The sequence below is a fragment of the Wickerhamomyces anomalus genome (genome assembly GCF_001661255.1).
Source record: "Wickerhamomyces anomalus NRRL Y-366-8 unplaced genomic scaffold WICANscaffold_3, whole genome shotgun sequence".
Taxonomy (NCBI): domain Eukaryota; kingdom Fungi; phylum Ascomycota; class Saccharomycetes; order Phaffomycetales; family Wickerhamomycetaceae; genus Hansenula; species Hansenula anomala.
In genome coordinates this window covers 17,342-34,647 of record NW_017567112.1, presented here as the reverse complement: position 1 = coordinate 34,647, position 17,306 = coordinate 17,342, and the positions used below count along the sequence as shown (strand labels likewise).

Genomic DNA, 17,306 nt, shown 5'->3' with positions numbered 1-17,306 from the left:
AACACTTAATTTGAAAAAGATGAGGTAAAGAAAATCAGACCAGATAGAGTTGAAAGTAACAGTTGATTGATTAGAAGTCACAGCAGCAAGGGTAGCAGAAGAATTAATAGAGTGTGAAGCACGAAGGGAAATATCAATACTGGATGGAACAAGAGCAGTAGTTGGGTGCGATGGTAACACTTTATTTAATCCTATAGCGGCTGAACGCGTTAAAAGATTGGTACGACTCTCCATGTATAAATATAACTTCGAATGATTTATTAAAAGAGTTCAACTATATAAAAAGGAGCTAAACTAGATTGTTATATAGATCTCATTTGAGGCACTAACGTGAGTCAATACTTCCTTTGATGACTGCATTAGGAATAAACAATGGAAGAATACTTTACCGAATGATTCATGATTGTACCATTGGATGCCCAAATGGGATGTAGACAATGGAGTATTTGGTATAGTAATACACAAACGATACTCAATTGATAATTATTCTAACAATATGACTGCCGCTGAAGTCCAATCAGGTTCAAATGATATTGAAGCTCAATCTGATGCTGAATACATCCCACCATATCAACCAAGATCAAAAATCTTGGGTTTAAATGATACTTTGAGAAACCATTTTATTGCCGTTGTTGGTGAATTCTGTGGTACCTTTTTATTCTTGTGGTCAGCTTTTATGATTGCTCAAATTGCCAACCAAGACACATCAGTTAAACAAGATGGTTCTCATCCACCTCAATTAATTATGATTTCTTTAGGTTTTGGTGTTTCTGTTGCTGTTGGTGTTTTCATTTTCTTTAGAGTTTCAGGTGGTAACTTGAATCCAGCTGTTACTTTGACTTTGATTTTAGCTAGAGCTGTTCCTCCAATTAGAGGTGCTTTAATGATGATTGCCCAAATGGTTGCTGGTATGGCTGCTGCTGGTGCTGCTTCTGCCATGACTCCTGGTGAAATTGCATTTGCAAACTCTTTAGGTGGTGGTTGTTCAAGATCAAGAGGTGTCTTTATTGAAGCTTTTGGTACTGCTATTTTATGTTTAACTGTTTTATTTTTGGCTGTTGAAAAACACAGAGCTACCTATATTGCTCCATTAGCTATTGGTTTAGCTTTATTCATTGGACATTTGATTTGTGTCTACTACACTGGTGCTGGTTTAAACCCAGCTAGATCATTTGGTCCAGCTGTTGCTTCAAGATCCTTCCCTAACTATCACTGGATCTACTGGATTGGTCCAATTTTGGGTTCTTTCATCTCATTTGGTGTTTGGCAATTATTGAAATTTTTGGATTACGAAACTGCTAACCCAGGTCAAGATTCAGATCATTAGATTTATTTCCACTCAAACGTCACATTGTCAAATAATAAAATTCACCTTACAACATATAATAGTCTTTAACAACCTTTAATATCATTCATTTGCATTTACTAATAACTAATCATAAAACAAGAGTCTAATTATATATTTTGAATTGTAAAGCTATTGATTGTAGTTATTATCGTACGTATCATCTTGATCGATTGATAGGTATAGAGATAAATTAGATCAATTATGTTTTGAATTTGCTTACTAGTGGCTCTTCTAAAACTACATAAGGCTAATTGATAAATCATCTAGCATCCCCTTGCTAGCTGGTCAAAAATGATAAACTTAATGAGCTATAATGTATGTCTAGATTTGGTTTATACTTTGAAGTTTGTTATAAATATTCGTCGATCGTCGCAATTAGACTACCCCATTGGGAAATGCGTATAGGATTGGCGAAAATTCGAGCTACTGAAAAGAACTTCTACGAAACTGAACAAAGCATAGGCAACACCATAGTACACTAGTTCTAAACAAACAAAACAAAAACAAATTCAATACTTCATAACATCATATCACTTTAATCAACTTCTTTCAATTATCTTGTTGATAATCTCATCATTGGAACTCAATTCGGCTTTAGGGTTCTTTGATTCCAAAAATTGTTTCTTTTCTAATTCTTTAGCTTCAATCATCAGTGGTCTAATACATAACCAACCAGTTTCAGTTCTAAAATGTCTTCCTAACCCATCAGCACGAGCAAATTTTTTACCACAACCCCATTTAGTTACTTTATCACCAAGTATGCCTCCACATTGAAATTTTTTTTCACCTTGATGTAATAATTCATGTCTTTTTCTATCATGATTTCTTGCAAATTTCCTATCACAATATGAACAATTGAAAGGCTTTTCATCACTATGAGTTTTCAAATGAGATTTTAAATTATACAATCTTGAAAATATTTTCAAACAATGTGGACATTCAAACGTTTCAATTTTAGCATTTTCAGCTTCAGTTTTGGTCAAAATGCATGTTTTTCTTGTTTTCCTCTTTCTACGCCCAATTGTTTGAGCTGCTGATACTTCTGCTGCTTGTATAGCTGCCGAAACTGCATCATCACTAAAATCAATCTGATCAATTTGTTGTTGGGGTTGTATAATCTGACTATTTGAACTAATCTCTGAAAATGAAGATGATCTGGTTGAAGATGATTGAGGATAATATAATTGAGGTATAGGTAAAAAGTGCTGTGATTGCAAATTAGGAGCGGAGGCTGAAGTTTGCTGGTGCATTTGAGAATTGTAATGGTAATTGGATGATGCTTCCATTGGGTTATGGGACAAAAATGGATTATTCTTTTGGTCATGATAAAATGATAATTTAGACACCGTTGGCGTGTATTCTAATGGTGAATGTAAATACCTATTATTACCGGATGACGATTGTGGTACTAGGAAAGCTGTACTTTGAGTTATAAAACCTGTTGATGAAGGCTGATGAAATGGCTTCAAATCGCTACTAACTGGCTCAAAATTGATACTTGGAATATTTTTGGTCTTTTCCAACTTTAGGGAACCATTTGATAGAGCTTGTTGGCTTGGATAGTTCATGTTATTGCTGAAAGTGTCACTAGTCTGGTAATTGGGATTGTTTTGACCGCCCATGATAATGTTGTTATAGGAATATGTTGTTGATGTAGGCTGTACAGGATATGGAGTATTGCCCAGTTTTGTTTGTTCATGAGTTGAATTCAAGCTAGAATAATGAGGATATGAATATCCGGCAGTAGTGTGTTGCTGGTAAGTCATAGAATATTAGGGATATAGCTCTTGTTGAAGCTCTTGTTATCACCTATTGATATCTATGGTTACAACTTTTGAATATTGGGTAAAACTCGGAAAGCTTGAAGAAACGTTTAACGCGAACCAAATCTGAAAAAATGAAGTCTTTTCAACTCTTTATATAGAATCTGTAATTATGGGAATTAACGCTCAATTTGACAATGGGTACAATATGATGATACACTAGTTTATCCAATTGATACCCTTCTTTTTGTTGTATTGTTCGGCATCTGGATTTATCCCAAAAGCACGAACGCCAAATCAACGCCCACTTGCAAAGTAAAAGTTTAATAAATAAGTTGATGTAATATTTTCAAATAAATATTGATGTAGTTGTATTAATGAGTTGCTCAGGTGTATTCTACTGGTCCCTTGGACATTGGGATCTTACAATAAGCTCTCCAAAGCTCAATCTGTCGACGTGCAAGAAAGATTTTTGGCCAATGATTGTTTATATAACATTTCGGTGAATCTAACGTCGAGCAGCATTGAAAGTATAACGTTGCTAAGACCAGCCAAACACAACCTCCATGAATACATCATTCCAGCTACTCCATTTGTACAGATCTGGAGGTGCAGTGGCCACAATATAGTACACAGCTACACTCAATATACACATACGTTTGACTCAGTTGAATTATCCCCGAGCTCCGACAACTAGCCATGAATTACTGAATCTCTGCACAACAATTAATTCAAAGAACTTGGATATATTGGAAAGAGCTTAAAAATGAGTAGAGCTGCGGATTATCCAGGGGCAGTGTACTCAAGGCTTGTTGAGAGGTACTGCACACTGCACACTACAACTTCACATTAAATTCGTGAGCTCGGCTTTAGATACAGATGAGCTGATGAGCTCTTCTCTGTCCAGAAGCCGGAAAATGATTCAGCTAATTTGGGTAGACAGCCCCGATAGAGTTTTGTGGGCATCATAGCCTCACTGTTCATCAACTAAAAACACCTCAAATTTAGATCTTAACGTTCTATAGACAGTGGTTTGTTTCAATCGTTGTGCTATATTACTATAATGAGTTTTGATGTCTTATTCATTGAGTCAAGGATTACCGAGTCATAACGTGCGCTGTATCAACTGCTTGATTGTATTGGGGCGTAAATTTGGCTACGTATCGCTCATCATGCAAAATATAAAGGCTTTGTGGGTTTTGATATTATAATATCATATTTCAGTAGAAGGCTTATATCGGCAACTACACTTAAGCAGTCCTGTAAGTGTAATCTCGTCGAGTCGCGGTGCTGTTTGAAGTTTACATTAATCTAGATACACCAAAGCGATTCAGTATGTAGAAACAATATGATGATGTTACCTGATACTAGAAGGCCCTCTAGGTTGAATGCTTTCTGATGTATAGAAGGGTACGCTATATGATTAGAGCTTGACGTTAATGTTGAGCAAATACCGAAATGTTATCAGCTCTGCTGACACATCATTTAGGTAATAATAATTCTGTTTAAAAAAAAATACACATCAGATTAACACAAGGATCTATACCTACTCTAGCTGTAATTCAACTTTCATAATTTGAAACCAATCATGACTCAACATAACATGCAGTTTGACACTTCTGATGTCATTTTATACGTTTTAGCGTTTTTTTTGCCACCATTTCCAATATTGATCAGAGTCGGGTTTTGCACAAATCAGTTTTTGTTGAATGTGTTGTTGACATTGTTATTTGGTTTACCAGGAACTTTACATGCTTTATACATTATCTATATCACTAGTCCTATCACTGGATCTCCAGATAGAAGAGTGATTAATGGTGATTACGAGAGAGTAATTGAAAATGATGGCACCACCCCTAATAATGATAATTATCCACAAGCTGTTTTTGATCAACAGGCTGATAATGCTCAACAGATTCCATCCTCTTCATCAATACACCAACCAGTAAATGCTCCTCCTCCACCATACGAAGACTCAAAAGATTTCAATAAGGATTCTACTGATAATAAGGTTCAAAAGTTTTAGGTACATTAATGAGACAACATATAACAAAGACGAAGAAACAGGGGAACAGGAGTCTTCAGGGGAATCCAAATGGGAATTATATAGGGAATAATGAGAACAATAAAGAGTTATGAAAGAAATATACGATATTAGCGACATTTTTTATGCTCCAGATCACGTACAAATTGACTTCGCGAAATTTTTGACCTTACTGAGCAAAAAAAAAAGAGATCACATTTAAACCTACTCTAGTCATCTATTCCAACTACCTGAATAATATCAACACTATCAGACAAGAGCTAAATCTTTCCACTCTATTCACTGGCACCAAAGCTTTAGGGAAGAAATGTCTGATCAAACAGATGCTGGTCACTATCCAGGTAAGTTGGGTTCATATCAGTGGATGATTCTTGAGAGATATATTAACATTATTTAGACACCTCGAAGGGAATTAAAGGACGGTTCTCTTGGGTCAAAAGACTTATCCAGTCAAGAAGCAATTCCTCATTCGCTATGGCGAATCATAGGAGGGTGAGCTCAACCAATAAGCATCAAGTCAAAATCAACCATGAGAGACACAGAGATGAGAATCAAGTTCCAACACCTGTTTCATCAAACCCAATCAACAGTTCACACTCAAGAGGGAATGATAGAACAGTTATCACTGATAGGTCAAATGGCACACCAGTAACCAGTCAAAATAGAAACCTTGTGACACGTTTTGATTTGAGTCCAGAAACTGATAATAGTTTCGACGTTGATCAATCCCTCAACCAATCTATGAAAACATCATCAAAGACTCCATCTATTGCACATGAAAGTATCAACACTAGAAACGACAATATAAGTACACTGCCTGTGATCTCAATGTCTACGGTCTCTGTGAGGTCATCAACATTTTCAGAGAATTCTCAACCATCAACTTCAGGCACAGTATTATCGGACCATCCCACACTCTACACAAATGCTAGTACCGTGGGAATACCCCCAGCTAGTATCATGGATAGAAGAGAAAGATTGCATCATCCTGTGAGCCTCAATAACTATCATTTAACGGGCCATAACAATTCCAGCCATACTATCAACACATCTACATCTCCAACATCTGCTATACCCAACGAATATGGAACTGATATTTCTTCTTTGAAGTCATAAAAAGAATTTCATTGACATGCTTTAGTCTTGGACTTCGCGCTGGTGAAGGTTTTCAACTTTTGAAACTTGTTTATAAAATGTTGGTTTTTTTTTCATTATTTTTCTTTACTTCTTCATACCACCCACCAAAGCGCCTGAAATCACAGTTAAAGGACCAATCTAGAAGAGCGGCTGGAAGTAAAGTCAAGAAAAATATGAAGTTATTTGAGTGGTTGGGCTTCACAGCATTTATTGCTCTTACAAATTTGTTATTTGTAAAAGCGGTTGTTGGTCAAGAGGAACAGGTTTTGAAACCACGTATGATTCAATTGACAGATGATAAACATATGTATTGGAATCCTGAAGAAGAAGAGGATGATAATAGCGATGATGATATCAATTATTTTAGCCCTGGTTATTATCCCTCACGTTAGTGTTTGATACTTTAATTTAATAGTTTGGCGCTTAGCGCTTTAGAAGTCAACTTTACTAACATGGATAGCGGCTGGTGGTAGATTGCAGCATGTTTGGCAAGCAGCATATGCTAAAGCAAGAGATATTGTTAGTGAAATGACTGTCCTAGAGAAGGTTAATTTAACAACTGGTATTGGATGGGGTTCTGGTCCTTGTATTGGTAATACTGGTGGAGTCCCAAGATTAGATATCCCTCCGTTATGTCTTCAAGATGGCCCTAATGGCGTTAGATTTACAGATTTTGTCACAAGTTTCCCATCTGGATTAGCAACTGGTGCTACTTTCAATAAGGATTTAATGCATCGTAGGGGTAAAGCTATCGGAAGAGAAGCAAAGGCAAAAGGTGTTCATATTTTATTAGCCCCAACAATTGGACCAATTGGTTACAAAGCACAAGGGGGTAGAAATTGGGAAAGTTTTGGATCAGATCCATATTTACAAGGTATTGCAGGGGCCCTAACTGTTCAAGGTATTCAAGAAGAAGGTGTCGTTGCAGTTGCACGTCACTTTATTGGTAACGAGCAGGAACATTTCCGTCAAGAAAACGAATGGACAGGTGGTGATTGGGATAGATTAACAGACTCTATTGATTCTCAAATTAAAGATCGTGTCATGCATGAAATCTATTTATGGCCTTGGGCTGATGTTGTTCACGCTGGGGTTGGTGGTGTTATGTGTTCATACAATAGGGTCAACGAAACATATGCTTGTGAAAACTCTTATTTACTTAACTATCTTTTGAAAGAAGAATTGGGATTTCAAGGATTTGTTGTTAGTGACTGGGGTGCACAACATTCAGGTGTTGAGTCTGCCTTAGCAGGTTTAGATATGACCATGCCCGGTGAAATTTTTGGTGATTGGTGTAGTGGGAAATCATATTGGGGCCCTTTGTTAACCAGATCTATTTACAATGATACAATCCCACAATCTAGATTAAATGATATGGTAACTAGAATCCTAGCAGCTTTTTACTCAATTGATATCAAACTACCAAGTGAACAACGCGAGGAAGATTTACCAAATTTTAGCTCATGGAGTTTTCATACCTACGATCAGGAATTTCCATTCCAGAGTTATGGACCAATTAAACAAACAAATTACCATATTGACGCAAGAGATGACTTTACTGAAAAAACTGCTTTACAAGTTGCTCGTGAGGGTATTGTTCTTTTGAAAAATGATGCACATCACCTTCCTATTTGTACCAATGATGGGGTGCGTAGACTATTGGTTGCTGGAAAAGGAGCAGGTCCTGATACTAAGGGATTCAATTCAAAAGATCAACAATCTGCGGATGGTGCATTGTTTAGTGGTTGGGGTTCTGCTAGCGTCAATGCCCCTTACGGAATAACACCTTGGGAAGCAATTGCTAAAAAAGCTAGAGAACGTGAAATGGTGATTGACTATACAAGTGATGAATATGAGTTTGACCATGTTGATGAAATTGCTGAATATGCAGATATGTGCATAGTATTTGGGTTTGCAGACTCAGGTGAAGGTTATATTGAAGTTGACGGAAATTTTGGTGACAGAAAAAATCTTACTCTATGGCAAAACACAGAAGAGTTGATCCAGCATATTGCGAATAGATGTCATAAAACTGTTGTCGTTGTGACTGCCACGGGTCCTGTTAACCTAGAGTCTTTTGTTGACCATGAGAACGTTGTTGCTGTACTTTACACACCACCTTTAGGTCAGTTTTTCGGTGCTGCAATTGCAGATGTTTTATTTGGTGATGATAATCCAAGTGGTAGATTACCATTTACTATTGCCCGTAAAGATGACCAATATGTTGATATCATTGACAAAATTCCATTGAAGGGTAAACCACAAGATGACTTAAACAGACTTTTAGATTATCGTTACTTTGATGAAAATGGAATCAGACCTCGTTATGAATTCGGATTTGGTTTATCATACACTAAATTCTCCTTATCAGAACTTTCAATCAAAGAGATTTTACCTCCAACGACTGATTTACCTTGTCCTGCTCCATACTTAGATGAATATGTGTATGCAGAGGAAAAACTCAAAGACGTCGATGACGCTTTGTTTCCATTCAGAGATTTTACACCTGTTCCAGGGTATATATATCCTTATTTGTTCAATGAGAAAATTTACAGTGTTGATGAGTATGAGTATCCGGAAGGTTACACAGAGGAAGATTACTACGAGGAGCCATTGGCAGGTGGTAGCTTAGGAGGAAATGAAGCATTGTGGAATGTTTTATACTCGGTGAAGGTTGAAGTCACAAATATTGGTGATAGTGAAGGTGCTTATGTTGCTCAATTATATATTGATTATCCTAATGGTTATGGCGATATCAAAACACCTAGACAATTGAGAGGGTTTGATAAAGTTTATGTAAAGCCTGGTGAAACGGCTAAGATCCACTTTGATATATTAAGAAGAGATATCAGTGTTTGGGACACAGAAGACCAAAGTTGGGTTATTAACCCTGGAACTTATAAACTTTACGTGGGTTCAAGTAGTAGAAGACTTGAATTGGCTGGTGAGGTTGAAATCTTATAAGGGTTGAAGTCGAAAACGGAAAGAAGAATATAAACAGAGCTATAATAGATACACGCTGATTTCTACTGTCTCAATTGCTCCAGATTGTTTTACGTGTAGTTTTAAGAGAGAATATGAATGGCGTCGCGAAAGCCACGAACTAAACTGAAAACGGTTGCGAATTGCTACACAACTCTTGTTCAGCAACTTGGTGAAGGAGTACAAATCAAAAAGCAAAATTGCTATATAATAGAGTTGTTGCTTTGATAGTAAAATATATAAAAGAGAACAAACAGTCATGAAATCTATAAATCTATTTCAATAATTTAAGATAAAAGAAGCCAAAGAACAAAGTGTCAAAATGCCTACCCACCAACTAGCAATAGACCACAAAGTTAAACTAAATGACGGCTATTCAATTCCAGCAATTGGACTTGGATCAGCAACACCAAAAGATGACCATTCACGTCTGGAGGAAGCTGTGAAGTCAGCAATTAGAGCAGGTATTCGTCATATCGATACAGCGTGGTACTATGGGAGTGAGCCAGCTATCGGTAAAGCTTTAAAAGAATTGTTTGATAATGGTGAAGTTAAAAGAGAAGACTTATTCATAACCACCAAGGTCTGGCCAGCTTTATGGGATAGGGCAGAAAAATCTCTTAACGAATCATTGAAGTCGCTTGGTGTTGATTATGTTGATTTGTTATTACAACATTGGCCTGTCTGTTATGACACGGATGAAAATGGTGAACCTAACAATCCATATGATGAGAATGGTGTCTTACACTTTGCTAAGAACGGGGACTATGTTGAAACATTCAAGCAAATTGTCAAGTTGAGAGATACAACTGATAAAGTGAGAAGTGTTGGTGTCTCAAATTATACTGAAAAATTATTGCAAAGGGCTATTGATGAGACTGGTGTTGCCCCGGTTTTGAATCAAATTGAGCTCCATCCTAGAATCCCACAGAAGAAGCTGGTCAAATTTTTTGAATCAAAAGGTGTAAAAATAGAGGCTTATTCTCCATTTGGTGCTCAAGGTGCTCCATTGCTTGAAGAACCAAAGGTCAAAGCATTAGCTGAAAAGTATACAGTAAGCCCAAACGTGATTTTGACATCATATCATATTCTCAGTGGTAGAATAGTTGTTGCCAGATCTTCAAACAAGGATAGAGTCAAAGATTTTATCAATTTGGCTGAGTTGACTAAAGAAGAGATTGAAGAACTTGATCAAATCGGTATTGAAAACCCACAGAGATTTATCAATGAAGGCTGGGGTATTGGTTTAGGATTTGAGCATTGGAAAACCACCCCTTCGTGGGAGGAAAAGAAATAATTTGTTCTTAAGATGAAATAAATGTTGAATTGTTTTTCGTTAGATTAATTGTAGCTTCTAATTTGCCCTATAATTATTCTGCCATTTCCAAAAGGGTTTATGCCAGGATGAATTTTTCAATTTTTTTTTTTTTTTTTGGTTTTTATTGATGAAGTAGAAAATTTGATTCATGAAAGTTGGAACTTGTTGCAAGAAAGAATAAGCTAGTTAAACAACAGATGCTTGCTTCAGAATCTGCGAAATCTCAGAGCCCTGAGTCCTTCGTTTACACAGGATTGATAGAGTCTTACTTGGGTAAAAGAGCGGCTCTTATATCGTCAGTGTTGATCAGTTATGGCAGATTGAGTGCTAGAGAGTTGTCAAAGAAATCAAAGCTGTCACCATCAACAGTGAAGAAAACCCTAGTTAGTTTAATTCAACTTAATTGCGTTTCTGTGTGGGTTGAAACTACTTTGAAATCTGAAACCACATACTACTATTTCAAAGAAGATGGTGCTTTGGCGTTGTTATATTCTGGTGAGATCATTGGATATGTTGACAAATTATACAATAATGATTCTTTAACTCAAATTGTTTCCAACTTTTTAAGTTTAGGGAACTTATCAATTAATGACTACTTATCGTCCTTTGGTTCTGATGATAAGGAGGAAGTTCACCAATTGGAGAAACATTTTGCGTCATTAGTGACAGATAAATTTTTGATACCAATATCAAAGACCCATTTCAACCCACTTAAAGATCTTTGGTTACAAACATATAAAAAGGCCTACGGAAGAATACCGAAAACCTCAACATTGTCAGAACTTAAGAGAAAAGCTGAAGCAAAAGCGTTTGCAAAGCTTGAATTTTTGAAAATTGTTGACTACCAACCTGAAAGCCTTATAATCAAAGATAAATCAACATCTTCCTCCAAAATCAATCCAAATATCAGCTTGTCCTTTAATATTCAAAGGTTCTTGAAGTACAAACGCAGTGTGCAGCTAACACATTTCTGCTGCCATAGAATTGGCAAAGTTACATCAGTCATTTATGAAAGCGCATTGTTAGCTACCGATAAAAACACGCCGCCTGTCATTAATCCATTACATCAAATTGGTTTATCAAATGAAGAGTTTGAGGATGCGTCGGCCTATGAACCAAAAAATTCTTGTACATTCAATGCTAGAGATGTATTGAAACACCTCCCAACAGATTTTATTTTGAACGGTACAATTTTGAATGGACCAACAAAAAGAAAGGCTTCTGATTCCGATACAAGATCCAGCTCAAAGCGTGTTAAATTGGAAGAAGGGTTTTCTGTTCCAGAGTTGAATGGCGAGGATCATTCAGATGACGAGGTTGAAGATTCAAATACAGCTAAACTTGCTATTGTGGAGCAGCACTTGAAAATATTGACTAATTCAACAATTCCATTTTTGAAAAAAGCTCAAAACGGGCTATATTATGTTCCCTTTCCGGAAGTTTTAACTCTTTTGAAAAGATCAGTATATGATTCTGTTATATCATCAACATTGGGGGCTCCTTGTGCAAGAATTTTAAGATGTGTTCGTGATAATAGGCTAGTTTCAGAGAAGCTCATTAATTCAGTCGCTCTATTGAGAGAAAAGGATGCACGCTCACTAACTGCAACATTAGTCAAATACAACAGTTTGCAAATCCAAGAGATTCCAAAATCTGCTGATAGAGCTGCTTCGAAATCGGTTTTCTTATATCGCTTTAATGAAAAGCATAGTTTTGATTTTTTGAAAAGTAATGTTTGCTGGAATATGGGTCAGTTATTGGAGAAAATCGATTGTTTAAAGCAGGAAAATAGTGGTTTAATAACTAAGATCAACAGAGACGACGTTAAGGGGAAAGAGATGGACTATTTATTACCAAGTGAATTAACCCAACTCAAAGAATTGAAAGACAGGGAGCTTGATGGTGTTATCAAAATCAATAGACTCACCTCAATCTGGGAGGTCTTCAAGTTTTTCTGATCAGTTTTTTAATCAAATCACCAGGCATTGGTTATTGTTCAAAATTGTAGCTTATACATCCGACCATAATTCACCGGGATTGCCCCTTTGGTGGAATTGTAAACAAACTAGAAAACCAGGAATCGTCTTCAAACTTTTGAGCTCAACTAGAATGAAACTAGTGTCACCAAGTGCTGTTATACTCCGATGATGTCGAGCACTAAGAAATCTAATATCTCGCGTGAAGTACTCCCATCTGAACAGATAGCCAAACTCAAAGATGCATTTGAAATAATGGACCATGACAACGATGGGATAATCTCCAAAAGAGATCTCGAGAGTCTAAAACAAACAACAGGCAAAACTTTATCTCAAGAGGAGATTGCAAATTTGCTATCCTATATTGATAATGGTAATGACAACCTTAACTTTTCCACTTTTCTGTCGATAATGTCCAATGATTTATCTCAACTGCCGAATAAAAGTGAAATACTAAGAGCTTTAAAAGTGTTCTCTACAGATACAGAAGTTCGTGCTGAGGAATTGAATAAAAATTTAAGCGCGATAGGAATGAATGAAAGTGAGTTCAAGGATGTTATAGATAGATTTAAAAGTGAGAGAATGAATGGTGATCAAGTGTTTATGGGTACGGACTTTCTAAATTTTGTGTCAAACTAAATATACATTATTATTATGATGAGGGTTATCTGTACTAATAAAAATTGACAAACCAAATTAATTATTTTACATTTAGACATCTATATCAACGATCAATTCATCACAACCCCAATCTTCATAACTTCCATCTGGTAAATATCTTCTAATAACCAATGGAATCTTTTTTTGAGCCAACTCTTTGATTGCAATTTGCAAAGGATCAGTTTCACCTTCCAAATCAACCAAAACTGGTGCATTCATTGATATTTGTAAGGCTCTTGTACCTAAGATTCTGGCTCTTTCATATTTAGTCATGTATGGTGTTGTTGTTCTCTTACTTTTTGGAATGGCTAACTCTTTGTTTGTTTTTCTTCTGGCTTGATCACTATTGAATTCATCAGCACCAGTACCCCCGTTGACTATAGTTCTTCCATCTTCAGCAACTTCTTCTGTAGGTTGGACGTCATCGTAATCTGAATTGTATTCTTGTTCGAAATCTTCAAAGTTTTCATTTCCATCGTTGAAACTGTTTCAAAGTGTTAAAACGCAAAGAAAATATGAGCTCGAATGGATAAGCGACTACTCACGCATCATCACCGTAATCAGACATGGCCCAAAGTCAATAAGTCAAATTAAGAATCTTCACTCTTCCACTTCATCACCAAAAGATGTCTAATTTTTTTCCTGAAGAAAACTTTCAAATTGTTACATAATCAAGTGGCTTTTTTTTTTTTTTTTTTTTTTTTTTTTTTTTTTTTTCTTCTCTGGAAATTTAAATAAAACACTACAGTATTTACGTTTAAAAGACTAAAAAGCTTCCATTTATTGTGCTGCTGATTGTTGCTGTAATTCAGAGTGGCTATTGATCTAATGAGCTCAGAATCAGAACCAAGCTCTCGTGGAAGGAGAGATTCAGTTGTCTCCACAACTTCTGTCTCATCAGTCACGTCAAGATCGAGCTCATCAAGCTCGAGACCAAAAATTTATCATTGTGATTATGAGGGATGTGATAAGGTATACTCGAGGCCAAGCTTGCTAACTCAACATCAGCGAACCCATACAGATTCAAGGCCATTTCAATGTGATCTTTGCGATCGTGCTTTCTTTAGAGATTCGCATCTCAAGAGACATATAATATCCCATGCTGAAGATAAACCCTTCAAATGTCTAGTATGTGGGAAAGGAGTCAATACAAAACAACATTTGAAACGTCATGAAATAACACACACAAAATCTTTCAAATGTGATCAAGAAGGCTGCGAGGAGGCGTTCTACAAACATCAACAATTGAGGCACCATGTACAGTCAGTACATTTGAAAGTTTTAACATGTAAAGAGTGTGGCAAGACATTCCCAAGACCATATAGATTAGCAAATCATTTGACAAAACATCACGGTGAGTCACCTGCTTATCAATGTACTTTCCCTGGATGCTTCAATAATTTTAAAACATGGTCTGCCTTACAACTACATGTTAAAACTGATCATCCTAAATTAACTTGTAACATATGTGGAAAGGGTTGTGTTGGGGAAGAAGGTCTTCGTATGCACATGGTTGTCCATGATACAGAAAAATCTATCAAAAGATGGAAATGTACTGAATGTACCAGTGAATATCTTAAAAAAGAGGAACTTTTGAGACATTGTCAGGATGATCATGGTTTCATTCCTACCAGTTTGCAAGATTTAGCCAAATCTGATGATGCAGATAGAGAAAAGAGACAACAATCACCACTAGTAAACTCTGCAAAATTGCAGAATTTTATATCCAAAGGTGGCTCTGCTTCAGATTTGTTGCTAAATGCAGTCGCAGCTCCAGTGAGAACTATACCCTGTTCTTTCAAAAGTTGTTCGAGAATGTTTAGAAGAGATTACGACCTACAGAGACATTTGGAATGGCATAAAAAGCAAAAAGAAAAATTTATTAGTATTTTAGATGCAAGGAACGACGAAAATGTTGATTTATAGATGTTAAAAGTGTTTGGGTTAGGATAATTGTTTATTGGTTTGGAAGGAGTTATTATTTTTTTTTAGAGTTTGGATTTTTTCATTATAATTCATTATTGTTTTGGTAGATTCATGTCACTCATGGCAAATAGCAGGTCATCATCATCTTCATCATCTTGTTTGAGTTCATTTGTAGAGGTTCCTGGCTTTCCCTTTCCAGTGAATGAATCAATTGACGTACTTGTTTTATGCATTTTGGCATGGGTAGCGGTGGCTGCAATGGTTGGATTTGAAGGTCCTATACTAAAGCTTTTGTTTGATCTTCTCAAAATTGATGCAGGCGAACTTGAACCTATTCTTGAAACATTTGTGGAGTTACTTCTAGTTTCTCTTAACCCATGACTCAATGATTCGTTACTACTATTCCCTTCTAGTAATCTGGAAGGGATAGCAGGGAGATATTGTGAATTAGACTTTGGTGAAACTGACATATTTCTTCCTTGAAAATTAGGAGCAGCATAACTTGACATCTGAGGTGGAGGAGATGAGGACTTTGAAAACACGCTAGCAGACAGACTCTCGCCTAGCATATCATTTCTAGATTTCATGGATTGAAACTTACCTAAAGAATCTTGAATATTTGGGGAATATTTCAATCTCAAATCTGGCTTACTATCAATGAGCTTGACAAAATCATTAAGATCGTCATCCACATAAATTCCACTTGAAGGATTTCTGAAACTTGAAGGCGTTCCTCTTTCAAGACTCGACGGAGTACCACGATCATTACTTGAAGATCTTCTAATACTTGAACGACGTGTGATTTTTCCAAAAGACGATGAATATTTGGGAGTACTTCCACTTGAACTAAGGTCATTGGAGTTAGGAACTGGTATGCCATAGATTGAACCAATTGATGAAGTAATTGACTTTGGGACTGACGTACATGGCCCACTATTTGATCCAGATCTTTGATTTCGTAAAACTTGCGCCAGAGATGCAGTTGAATTGTTTCTTCCCAATGGTGAGCTATTTGGTGGTGATGCTGTACCAGCTTTGAAGGCTTTTCTTAAAGGAACGGATGCTGTTTTTGTCTTATCAATATTCAAAAAATGATTAGAGAGCGTCTCCTCATTATCACTTAGTTGAAAATCTGTATGTTTTCTGTATGAGACTGAGATCTTGAGAGTTCCGATTGTAGTTGAGACAGGACTTATAGTCTTTTGTACCAAATGATCATCTATGTTAGCAACAATGGGTTTGCTCAAACCTATTCTTCCCTTTGATACAATAGGTTTATAGCCGTCTAGTATTCTTGTTCCAATTTTCAAGGGGGTTTTTGTTAGCTTAATTTTTAAAAGTCTTTTCAGTAGCCTATATGTTGGAAGAAGCTTTGTAATTGTATAAAGGTATCTGAATGTTAGAATGAGTTTCTTATAAAGTAGGGGCAATTCTGAATTAACATCATCATATGTAGTCGTGTCTAACTCTATCAGCCATCTTTCCAAAACAACTTCTGTCTTCTTTGTATTTATATTCCAAGTGTCACCATGATCATCCTTCAAAGTTAAAGACTGGTTCAAGTTTATATCTCTTAAATCTAAGTATGTTTCAATCACTATAGGAGAAGCGGTTTTCCCGTTGAAAGACTTCCATTGTTTCAAATCATCTCTTGAGGTGTCATACATATCTAAGTTGAACCATTTGTTGAGCTTTGAAGAGCTCATGCTATTAGTATTGTCTTCTAAAGACGAACGAGCTTGTGTGATGACATTAGCCGCCTTCAGAAAGAAGTTCTGAACAACCTGGCTCTGTTTATCCCTCCTAGTTGACGCCATGAATCCTTGATATGAGCCATGTAATTATCTGTTGATTAATGAAAATAGCTGTTATTGATAGTATAGCGTGAGCTTCCTAGCTTGTTTATTTGGTTAAATTACATAGAAGCTCCTGTGATCAGGAAATAACAACGTCGCGACTAAGAATTCGCGAACTCACTGATAAGCTGGAACATCCAGACATATTGATCACACTAGTACTGGCGCGAGTATCCGTCGACTACAAACAGTGTATACTGGGTAATTTTAAAACATAATTCAAAATATAATGTATAAAATGCATAACAAAAATACACAAGGAATGAAGTGATCAAAGGTAGCGAGCCATGATGACA

The 17,306-nt window shown here is 36.3% G+C and overlaps 10 protein-coding genes across 10 annotated transcripts; 7 read left to right on the top strand and 3 right to left on the bottom strand.

The window, feature by feature from the left end:
- Positions 1–496: 496 nt before the first annotated feature.
- Positions 497–1,327, top strand: AQY1 (Aqy1p; the record flags this gene model as incomplete). Its single annotated transcript, XM_019185578.1, has 1 exon — positions 497–1,327. One exon carries the CDS (start codon positions 497–499, stop codon positions 1,325–1,327), a length of 831 nt encoding a protein of 276 aa, XP_019038734.1.
- A 710-nt stretch (positions 1,328–2,037) lies between these two features.
- Positions 2,038–2,283, bottom strand: WICANDRAFT_23253 (uncharacterized protein; the record flags this gene model as incomplete). Its single annotated transcript, XM_019180982.1, has 1 exon — positions 2,038–2,283. A coding segment is annotated over one exon (246 nt), but the record flags the coding sequence as incomplete, so codon positions are not given.
- Positions 2,284–4,709: 2,426 nt separating this feature from the next.
- On the top strand, positions 4,710–5,273 carry WICANDRAFT_91138 (YqaE/Pmp3 family membrane protein). The gene has a single exon (XM_019186280.1). The coding sequence runs from the start codon at positions 4,715–4,717 to the stop codon at positions 5,135–5,137; it is 423 nt and encodes a 140-aa protein (XP_019038732.1). The 5' UTR covers positions 4,710–4,714; the 3' UTR covers positions 5,138–5,273.
- Positions 5,274–5,462: 189 nt separating this feature from the next.
- Positions 5,463–6,271, top strand: WICANDRAFT_62109 (uncharacterized protein; the record flags this gene model as incomplete). Its single annotated transcript, XM_019183309.1, has 2 exons — positions 5,463–5,496; positions 5,553–6,271. 2 exons carry the CDS (start codon positions 5,463–5,465, stop codon positions 6,269–6,271), a joined length of 753 nt encoding a protein of 250 aa, XP_019038731.1.
- A 549-nt stretch (positions 6,272–6,820) lies between these two features.
- WICANDRAFT_29918 (beta-glucosidase family protein) lies at positions 6,821–9,256 on the top strand (the record flags this gene model as incomplete). Its single annotated transcript, XM_019181666.1, has 1 exon — positions 6,821–9,256. The coding sequence occupies one exon, from the start codon at positions 6,821–6,823 to the stop codon at positions 9,254–9,256; it is 2,436 nt and encodes an 811-aa protein (XP_019038730.1).
- A 340-nt stretch (positions 9,257–9,596) lies between these two features.
- On the top strand, positions 9,597–10,571 carry WICANDRAFT_78171 (uncharacterized protein; the record flags this gene model as incomplete). The annotated part of the gene is made up of 1 exon (XM_019184676.1): positions 9,597–10,571. The coding sequence occupies one exon, from the start codon at positions 9,597–9,599 to the stop codon at positions 10,569–10,571; it is 975 nt and encodes a 324-aa protein (XP_019038729.1).
- Positions 10,572–10,789: 218 nt separating this feature from the next.
- On the top strand, positions 10,790–12,970 carry RPC82 (DNA-directed RNA polymerase III subunit C82; the record flags this gene model as incomplete). Its single annotated transcript, XM_019182699.1, has 1 exon — positions 10,790–12,970. One exon carries the CDS (start codon positions 10,790–10,792, stop codon positions 12,548–12,550), a length of 1,761 nt encoding a protein of 586 aa, XP_019038728.1. The 3' UTR covers positions 12,551–12,970.
- Positions 12,971–13,070: 100 nt separating this feature from the next.
- On the bottom strand, positions 13,071–13,888 carry RPO26 (DNA-directed RNA polymerase core subunit RPO26). The gene has a single exon (XM_019186279.1). The coding sequence runs from the start codon at positions 13,499–13,501 to the stop codon at positions 13,280–13,282; it is 222 nt and encodes a 73-aa protein (XP_019038727.1). The 5' UTR covers positions 13,502–13,888; the 3' UTR covers positions 13,071–13,279.
- Positions 13,889–14,140: 252 nt separating this feature from the next.
- On the top strand, positions 14,141–15,127 carry PZF1 (Pzf1p; the record flags this gene model as incomplete). The annotated part of the gene is made up of 1 exon (XM_019180515.1): positions 14,141–15,127. A coding segment is annotated over one exon (987 nt), but the record flags the coding sequence as incomplete, so codon positions are not given.
- A 119-nt stretch (positions 15,128–15,246) lies between these two features.
- ATG13 (serine/threonine protein kinase regulatory subunit ATG13) lies at positions 15,247–16,971 on the bottom strand (the record flags this gene model as incomplete). The annotated part of the gene is made up of 1 exon (XM_019184675.1): positions 15,247–16,971. The coding sequence occupies one exon, from the start codon at positions 16,969–16,971 to the stop codon at positions 15,247–15,249; it is 1,725 nt and encodes a 574-aa protein (XP_019038725.1).
- Positions 16,972–17,306: the final 335 nt, after the last annotated feature.

Coding starts and splice junctions, on each gene's coding strand:
- WICANDRAFT_91138 (XM_019186280.1), top strand. CDS start 4,715: ATGCAGTTTGACACTTCTGATGTCATTTTATACGTTTTAGCGTTTTTT.
- RPO26 (XM_019186279.1), bottom strand. CDS start 13,501: ATGACTAAATATGAAAGAGCCAGAATCTTAGGTACAAGAGCCTTACAA.